Source organism: Lissotriton vulgaris, chromosome 1_1 (assembly GCF_964263255.1).
Source record: "Lissotriton vulgaris chromosome 1_1, aLisVul1.2, whole genome shotgun sequence".
Lineage (NCBI taxonomy): Eukaryota > Metazoa > Chordata > Amphibia > Caudata > Salamandridae > Lissotriton > Lissotriton vulgaris.
Window position 1 is genome coordinate 537,790,079 of NC_141685.1, and position 10,193 is coordinate 537,800,271.

Consider the following 10,193-nt stretch of genomic DNA (forward strand, 5'->3'; position numbering starts at 1 on the left):
ACACTTATAGGGATTTGTTGATGCTTCAGTTACATGAATTTGCTCATAGAAATCGGACACTTCATGCCGTTCATGATACAAGCAATTCAGTATTAGTGGTAACCAAGCCCGGTGAGGTTCCACTAAACAGGTTTTTACAACGCCCCCTCTCAATGCTAGACTACTATATCCCCAGGAAGCTGCAGACCACCATTTTACAACAATACTAAAATCAGTGGTGTACCTAGACCAGGGTGGGTTTATTCCAGGATGCAGCACGGCTTCTAATCTTTTCCACCTGATTGTCCTCTATTTTCAGATGAATCTCTGGATACATACAGGCCTTCTGAAACACCGAGCTTGAGCTACTTGCATGAAATGTTATACAAAATGATATCTAGCCCTAGATTACTAGACTGAATATGGTTCATGTATACTGAGCAGGTAGCTGGGGTCTGCCATGGAAGCGTGACCTTCACCTGCAGGGGAGTAGCCCATGGCATCAGAGTGCGCTACCATTGTTTCCTGTACTTTTTTTTTTCTTCCAGCGATGGAACCTCTTGCTTGTTAGCAGAGGTTCGATAGAGTACTTAAGTCGGCAGCTAAGCAACATCTCATATACTTATACATAGAACATATGTGAAGATAGCTATACAGACAGAGATCGATAGATGACTCTATAATGGATTTCCTGCACACGATGGAGAAATTTGAGGGTTCTGGACATCAATCTAGCATTCATATAAACTTCAACAAATCATGTTGTTCCACTGCAGAGGCCAACCAGATATGCACTGGATAACGTGCCACTCTCACCCTCGGTCTAGAATACAGCCATCTTCAAATAGCTTGAAGTGCTGATATGCCTTACAAATAACTGCCTCCCAGATGTAAATATCTCGGAGGGCACTGTGGGCTATTCAGAACTCCATGTTAACCTGGAAGAGGCTGCCTTTGTATATAAATTAGGTAGAGGAGACATGGCTCAAACAATGGTACTGCTCTGCCTCCATCCTTTTCAATCGATGCCAGTTGTACTTAAGCGGTCTTTCAGAAAATTAAATTCTTGTCTCCCTGATGCTACTGGTACAATAGCAGGAAAGTCACTATTAGCAAATTTCACGGCATAAGAGGCCTACACAGTGAAGATTGGGAGTAGAACATATTTATGAAATTATGTCTGTCCATTGCCTTTATCAATAGCATGGCTACCGGATAATAGCTCCGAGTTCTCTCCTCTCAAAGCAATAACAGTGGCAAGCTGTGGCACACCATTGTTAGAGACATTGGCTTTCAGTAAGCTACCTTTCTTTCAGGCAATCTCTTTTTTAAGTTTACTAAAATGGATTAAGGCACATGTTCATGCGGTCCTAGGTATTAAGTACAGTAGCAAAAACGGTGTAGTTCAATTGGTCTGTGTACATTTGCAGACCTGCAGAGGCTCAGCTGGCCAGTTTTTGATCTACAGGCATCTCACCCACCTATTTAAGGACCATGTCATGGTTCAGGGGTGGGAGGGTATTGGTTCGGCCTTTACTTATGAGAAAGGGGGAGAATAGTAGCTCACTCTTCAAAAGTATCCCACAATGCACAGTTTAAGTTTATATTGCACAATGATCTCCACTGCGTCCATCTGTCCACTTCCCAAATGCTGAACACATATGGGCACCTCCTGGGCATGCCCACGGTGTATGAGAGAGTGCGCGGACCTTGACCATAAGGCCAGGCTAGAGCAGAATTAGGAGCCATTGTAGTTCAAGTAGTGTATGTACTCACACTTTTGATCTGATGGACAGACTTTTTTTTTTTAAGTGCGCTTACTAGCCACCCACAGCAGGAGTACATTTTTTATTTTACAATTTCACTGTATGTATCCATCACTTGCCCTGGGACATGGCTCAATATATTTACTACCCTATGGGAAATCATTCCCTCTTAATTCATTGAAATGTAGGTATTCACTATCAGAGAGTGCCTGTTTGATACTGAGAAGTAAGTGCTGATCTCTCCCGTTAAAAACACTTTACCTTTGCTGAAGAATGCTGGTGTTCGCCCTTTCCAATTTAAGTGAGGTACTGAGTAAACACCCTTCCAAAACACTAATAACATTTTTTTTTTAAATTAGGAGGGATTTAGGAAAATTCGAAGTGGGACTGGAGAGGTGAAAAAGGAGATTCGGTCCAGGCAAATGCCAAGTCATACAGGTGAGGAGGAGATGTCCTGGGAGCGGAGATGAAAGGAAGGGTGTAAGAACATCAAACAGGAGAGGGAAAACATCCTATGATCATCCTTGGGCCCAAAAGCTTTAAAAAGCGCCCTACAGGCGAATGTTAGTGTACATGGAGGGGGAGGGGAGAATCCAACGGAACAAGATATTACAGCTGTACAAATGATTGTCTCAGGGAGGTGGCAGTCTGAAGAACAGGCGTAGATTAGAGAGGAATCACAGGCAAGCCAGAACAACAAGAGACCTTAGGAGAGCCAGCCACAAGGGCTACAGCAGTACAGAGCGAAGAAAGACTCAGGGTGCACATGCTTAAGGAGAGGCGGGGTGCAAAACATGGAATAAGGAGGACTAGGACAGAAGAATTCAGAAAATCTAGGACAAACAAGTGTTATCATGGTGTAGAGCAGCAATCAGTAAGGAGGCGGGTCCTCCAAACATTGCCCGTCAACAGTAGCTCATGCTGTAGCTTATTTGTAGAGGGTACTACAAATACCCAAGGTTGTGCAGATCCCAATCACTGGCTTAACTCTCCTGTAGGGGGCAGCACATCTGCAGACCACCGAAGCAAACACAATCTCCCACCCCACTCACCACCACCCATCATCCACGGTTCAAGAGCAACGGTTACAGGCTCCCTTATACCCTTGGTGTGATTCGTGGACGCAAAAATGTCCTGTCGCAATTAACATTGCAGCAGGTATCAGGTACTGTTGGGTGACCCATTGCACACTTCATGGAGACATTTTTTACATTTGGCATGGGCAGCTACCAAAAGCTTACAGTTAGTGGGTAGCGCACAAGCTAAAACGTACATGTTTGCGCAGCTCTGCAGGGCTGGCTTTAGGCAGTGCGACAGGTGTGCCCGCACTGGGCGCTTCCCTGGGGAGAGGGGCGCTGTTTTTAGCAATAACTTTTCATTTAAAAAAAACCTGCAGCAGAGGGCCGTCCAGTTTTCAGACAGCATTACACGGGAGAGAGGAGAGAGGAGAGAGATTTTTTCCTGGTTGCAGTTTTCACTTGCCATAAAGTAGCGGGGTTAATAAAGTAAGTAGAGGGTTAATATGACGCTGTACAGATATGTATTTATGAGGATAGCTGAATGGATTACTGCTTATGTCACAGAGATCCTTTTGCCACTGCAGCTCATAAGATATAACCCCAATATAGAACAGTGACTGTTACGAACTGTAATCAAAGAGCTGCATTAAACGATTAGGATGTCGCACCTTGCACAAACACCGCTAAAGCCGGTCCTAATCCTGTGTACAGAAAGAAGAACATTATTTTATAGGAGGCAGTGACACACCAGGTCTCGAGCAAGGTAAAATTGGTACACACACTTACATCTTCCACTGAAGCAGCAATGTCAATATCACCTCAGACAGTGAATACCTGCGCTCGCCCCAGGTAAAGCAGGGAATAACGACTCCGAAATAAGATTAAAGTGGCGTGGCGCGTTGATGGTTTTTTACTCAAATGCGTTTACTCTTTTGAAGAATCCCACACCCTTCACCTTACCCTTCGTCCATCCCTACTTTTATGCTCTGCTATTTCGCGTCACTAGTCGCGCGGCAGCGGGTCACATTAGACGTGCTGTCGCGCTTTGTCCTCGAGTACAAGCTAACATTAGTGTAATGACGGAAAGGCAAAGCGGGTGTCTGGCACACCGAACCCTTTTCAGAACGTTCTTTCACATGCATGGAATGTTCAATCTGAGGGGGGTAATCGGGGCGACTTCTGTCGCCCGATGGGCGTTTCTGCATATTCCTGATTTTAAGTGGATCACACCCACCATGTACTTGCTGCTGCCCTAACTGTCCGTTCCGTGGATCCTAGTTAAAACTCTGAGGAAACTTATCTTCATATGGTTGGTCCAAGTCAACAGCGACAACAACATGGTAAAAACAAGCACTGGCAAAGCTAATGTGTTTTCACATATGTCATGTCATGTTATTGCAAGCATGTAGAGATACTGTTTGCATGTGCAAATACTGTTTAGTGTGCTAAAGTCAGACCAACTGACTTTGCCAAAGGAGGAGAAAAAACAAATGGGCTTGATTCTGTACAGACCCGTAAAGGCGACCAGCAACTGAATGGGACCAACAGTGTCATTGGTGACAGAGTACATTTCTGACGTAATGTAGTTCCTCATGCATTTCAATGGAAACACTTCCTAGAGTGCAGAATGGTGTACCACACATCAAATTGCATGTGTTGAGAGAGAAATATTGGCCAGGGCTGAGCAATAGCCCACTGTGTAAATTCTAATGAATGAATTTGCAATAATAAATCAAGCACGTTAAGCCAGAAGAAACGTAAACAACAGGTAACCATGACTGCAGCAGTAACGACCCAAGTAAGCTGAATGGCAGCCCAGAGTGAATACCAGTTGTCACATGGGAGCGATGACATTGATGGTACTGTTTGCCCATTGGTGCAGTTACCAAACAGCATCTCCACAGCCTAAAGTTCTACACCAGGGTTTATGAGAATTTGCAAAAGCAGGGTTTGTTCTAGGGTCCAGCTCTTTTCTGCTGTTCTCCGATGGCCTCAACCGCACACTCCCCATCATACAGCCGTCAGCATCTGGTTTAATATTGCTTCCACGCTTCTGGTATCCAAGTGTCCCTGCAATGCATTCCCAAATACACAGCTGGGCATCAATCAGGAAGGGTTGCTTGCTGCACTGCTCCGCATACCGTCTGAGACACGTTAAGAAACATTTCCATCAGGAGTATGCAGGAGAACAGGGCTGATAAGCTGTATCCCTTTCTCCTGTTGAAGTATCTGAGCTCACTGCCTGTTCACAACAGTGCGGGAAGATGTATCCCCTCTCCCACCATGCTACCTCTATTGCGTACTATGTACCTGCCCAAGAAAGTAATCCATCAAATCTTTACATTTGATCTCTACAGGATAAACCCTTTTGGTTGAAATATTCAAATCGGAAATTAGTTTAGTAAGAAGGTCACATATCCCTTCACACCAGCCTCGCATGCCATCAAGGCAAAGTGGCTACAGTATAGATTACAATTGAAAAGCACAACTCATCAGCTCTTAACAATAACAACGTTAATCCAAAGCCAGTTGGAGCTCTTTAACGATAAGCGTGGTGCTGGAGATCTGCCATACTTCAGGACCTGACCTCAAAGAGCGCAATGAGGATGAACAGCAGTGGTGCATGTACCACCCAGGGATGCCAATCCATGTCTTGTTTCATTGGTACACTACTTGAAAATCATCACCTGCGCATTGCCCAGAATCCAATGGTGCAGCGGCTTGGGGGTACCTGAATCATACTCTGTGGCCATTACTAATAAAATGGTGCTGCTGAGCACTCTGGTTTTATTTGCCTTTATTCAGCACAGAGTGTGCAAAGCTCCTTGGGCTGCAGAGGCAACAACATAACCAACAGCTATGAGGAAACATTTACTAAGCTAACCCTCTCTGCTGATTGAGCAGGTCCTAACCAATAAGACAAAAAGGTAACACTGTACACTAAACATTATGTGAAGAAAAACATTCTACCTATGAACATGAAAGATCCTGAGCAACTTTCTAAACTTTATAAAGCTAGCCTCTGAACACAGAGCGTGTAAGCAAATTCCAAAAGATTGCTGCTGCCACTAGAAACAACATTTCCATAAGCAACTGCATTTATTTTTGGGAACAAATGTATGGATTGAAAAGTGGAACACAAACTTCGCCCAGGTACGTGCTCCTTGAAATAGGCCGCTCAGAAATCCAACTGTGTTTGAATGGATGACTTCTGGCTGACGAACGCAGCTTTAAAGTGTAGCCCTGCGCTTAACATCATCAGTCCATTTTAAAAAGTAGCCCTGCACTACATGTTCATTCCATCAATGTGTACGGACAGCAAACACGTGTTTTGTGACATTTAGACACTTCAAGGGCTAACAACCAGTAAATGTCAACAAAATATTTTGACTTGCTGTTATTTCTGATACAATTTCAGTTCATAGTAAAAATGACACACTTTCGCCCTCACATTATGCAAAGATGCGCTGAAACTGTGGAAGCAGTGACCAAAACAAATACAATCAATAAATACCCCGTCCACACAAAAGAACGCTCCCCATAAGACATTTTGGGTGGGTCTGGTACTTTTATGCCAGCGTTATGTGCTGAAAATAGGATAGCGTCTTTCTGGGGCATTTAAATGGTGCCACTTTATTCAGCACCTCTATTGGGTTAGGGCCCGGGGATGTTTTCCAGATACTTCTCAATCTGCTGTATGGAATGCAGCATCAAATCGCACACTCTTGGTTGCAGTGAAAGAATCTTAGGTGTCACAGATAGTTAGTCTGTGTATTCTAGTACACAAATACTGCCGGTACAATCTTCATAAATTAACAGTGTGAAGGATTGGGCTTGGTTTAATAACGATTTCGGGTAAGTAACCCAATCATTCCCAATAGAGTTGCACATATGATCATAGGTCGCTAAGGTGCATCTCTTCACCCAGACAATGCACCAATATTGACACTTCTGTATTTTAGTCCTGCATCACTGTACCTCTAGCACTTAGGAAGTTATGGTTTACGTCACTTTGCACCCGCCGGCGAACTATAATATAGGATGGTATATATTCAAACAAGACTTACTGTGCCCCCTCTTTCCTAAAGTGGTCTTCCTCTTCCTGCCCCCTAGGGCTGCAAATCACTCCCCGAATATACCCTAACTGCGTCTTAAGTCAGCACATAAACCCCCTGGCTTCAAAAGGCTGTACCTTTCCACCCTAAACCTTTCGTTTACCCTTTTAACCCACCCCCACCCTTCTCCAGAGGCTTGCCTCAGTCTCTTCCGGGTGTTCCATCCCGAGCTGTCATCTCCCAGGAAACTTCCTTTCTCTCTGAAGGGGGCGGCGTCTTCCAGCCAGTAAAGCTGCGAGTCCCACGCCCCCCTGTGAGACCATCCTCGGCTCTCACTTAGTCTTAGCTCACTCTATTTATGTACCCTGTGTGAACCCTCTGTCTTCATTCTGGCACTTCTTAGGGGCTGTATTCAGCCGTCTCTGTCGCGGTCTCTTCAACACTTCTGAATAGCTCTCTAACACTTCTCCCAAGTCTACCACCTCCCCCGGGGTTGAGCCCAAGTGACAGCTCAGACTGCCGTGAGGCTCTCCTCTACGCTTTGCAGCCCTCTCCCTTTGTAAACTGCTCCTAGTTCTCCCCTGTGCACTCTACGGTTTTCAGTCCCGTCCCCTTCCTCCTGGAGCTGCCCGGCTCTCCCCTTCCTCCGAGACGGACTCTACCCCCTTACAGACTCCCCGGGCCCCTGCATGGCCCCCATGGACCCTAGGGAGCGGGGCGAGGGCTTCCTCCCGGACACGGCCCCCGAGCCCTGACTCACCCACAGGTTAAACCAGCCGGGCAGCGGGAGGGAGGCAGGAGCCGCCGCTTCCTTTGTAGGGGGCCCGGGGGCGGTCAGCGTCTACCCGGGGCTGCGCCCTCTGCCGCCCCAACATGCACTCGGACAAAGTCCAGGGGTTCCCCGGAGGCGCCTCTACCTGCGGCGCCTCAGACCACAAACAAAAGCCTCCACACCTGAGCACGGCCGAGGGAGGCGGACGGGGCGGCCCCGGCAGCGGGTTACAGAGCCCACTGGTGCCCTGTACAGGAGGGCGGCCTCACCCCTGCCCCGGGGCGGCGCTCGCTCACTCACTCACCCAGAGCTCGGAGCCCCAGCTCATGGCTGCGGAGGGGTGCGCTGCGGGGCTCTGTCGCTGCTCTCAGACTCCGCGGCTCCCGGCCTGTCTCGTCTCCTGCCCGGTCCCTCGCTTTGCCTGGGAAATGAGGGGCGGGAGGAGCCGGACCGGGGGCGGGCGCTGGGCGGGGCTCGGGCGCGCCCACCCTCCGCGTCATCCCCAGCCCGGCCGGGGGCCGCGGTGCAGGCCGGGAGGGAGGCCGCTCCGGACCCAGGCAGGCCGCCCGGGACCGGTGACTCACGGCCAGGGAAGGGAAGGAAGCAGGCCCCGCCGCCGCGGCGGCGTATATGAGCCGAGCGCGGCCTCCTCTGGGCCCTCCACGGGCGAACACAAGACCGAGGCGTGGGACGTATGGGAGAAGACGGAACCTGACACAGGCGACACACATTCACTACCACCATCGCTTCATGTCAACCTACTCCCACTTACCCTTACTTCAAACTAGGAAAAAAAACAAAATCCCAAATATTCGAGCAGCGCCATGGATTTCAATGGGAAGCTGGACCAGCATTTTCATGTCATTGGATCCCTCATTGACAACTTTGACAGTTTGGGAGCTGCCGTACATTTTGTGTACAGTTCATTCTCTTGTTTGTTCAGACCTCTCAATGTCCCTAGGTCCTTCCGTGAATAGTTTATCCAGTTCATTTTTTTGTTCTTTATGTTCTAGAATTTGTAGTCCTATTTATTCCACTATAATATCTGGACCACCCTTGTTGCAAAATTAGACAAGCATGGAATACAATAGGTCTCGCATTTGTGAAAGTTAGAGCTATTGCCAATGTAAATGATAATGTATTTTTTTGAAATTTTTATGTTTGCATTCGCGGAGTGCAACCAACAGAAATTAACTAACCCAACAAGTCAGTAGCTAATATTAAAGTGAAAGCACAGCATGACACTCTGGTTAAAATTAAATAATATGCACAAAATTGTTTTCTGCGAGCTGCACAGACGAAATTATAAGCGCAGCTACCATATTAAAGAGCAAACACGGTGTGCCAAAAGGAAGGCGCATGGCCGCTTTTATGAAAGTGAAAGCGCGGCATGGTGCACTGCTAAAAAGTAAATAGTGTTGTAAAAGTTGTTTTTGTCGAGCCGTGCAGAACAAAACAAAAGTACGGCTGCCATTTTAAAGATGAACGCATTGTGTCCAAAAGTAACCAGGGCTTGAGTCGGGGTACCACGCAGGTGGACGGCGTCCCCCCACTTATTTTACCGGGTGGACGCCGTCCCCCCGCCTCACTGTTCTTTCCTGGTGAAAGAGCTGGATGACTGAGGCTCCGGAGCTCTTCCGGGACAACCCGTGAGATGGCGACCATGCCACAGTTGGTGCATCTGTTAGGAAGGGAAATTAGATTTTCCTATTTAGAGGGGAGCTCAGATGCCAGCACCGGAGGGGAAAGCACTGGCTGTGGAATAAAGGAGCGAGTTAATGAGAACACGGGTATGACAAATAATTTGGCCTGTGGGCAGCAGTCACAGGAAGTGCGCATATCTGGGTTTCCGAGGTAAGCGGGCGGGGGGAGGGGGCAGTAGTGTCAATCATTTCCTCGAGATACAAAATCATTTAGTTAGGGAGAGGTCATATCTAGCCACTCACACTCTCTTCCCGTCTCTCACAAACAAATCCTCACGGGCCCAGACGGAGACACCAGCTTCTTTTAGAAAAATATTTATTCGCCCAATAAATGCCATAACGCGTTTCAGCCACAACACCGTCCGTGTTCATTTATAAAACATTCCCGGCTCCAATATGCCATTCCATGGACCCAGGCAGCCCAGCTGAATTACCTGGTCAGTGAGTATGTATTCGTCATTCCGGGGCCCAATTCAAACCAATTTATTCACACCGGTCGTTTCTTGGCACTTTAAATAAGCATCATTAATCTAATAATTTCATAAATCTGAAAAAATATGATTCACTAAGTCATCCAGCCAGAACCTGTGCGCGGAGGGGCGCAGAGAGCCAAAGCTGATGACTCCCTGTAATGTGTCTTCCGTGACGTCATCCTGTCGTGAGGTCACTTCCGTTGACACCACCCAACATGGAGCGTCCCCCCACTTATTTTTTTAGGACTTGTGCCCTGAAAGTAACCAACTTCATCTGGCACATTAAAAAAAATATATTATGCCGCACTTCAACTTCAGATGTTTTAATCTAAAGTGGGGCGTGCTGCGACTGCTACAAAAGTAAATAAATGGAAAAGAAAAGGGGCGTCTGCCTGCTTTTTTTGTTCTATTTATTCACTTTTGTAG

At 47.1% G+C, this 10,193-nt stretch overlaps 1 protein-coding gene across 3 annotated transcripts in view; it reads right to left on the reverse strand.

Moving 5' to 3' along the window:
- FNBP1L (formin binding protein 1 like) overlaps nt 1–8,014 on the reverse strand; it is a 659,713-nt gene extending 651,699 nt beyond the window's left edge. For all 3 annotated transcript variants that reach the window (XM_086953913.1, XM_086953916.1, XM_086953914.1), the window contains exon 1: nt 7,896–8,014. In XM_086953913.1, coding sequence (XP_086810039.1) covers nt 7,896–7,919 — 24 coding nt within the window. In that variant the 5' untranslated portion in view covers nt 7,920–8,014. The remainder of the gene's footprint in view (nt 1–7,895) is intronic.
- Between the last annotated feature and the right edge of the window lie 2,179 nt (nt 8,015–10,193).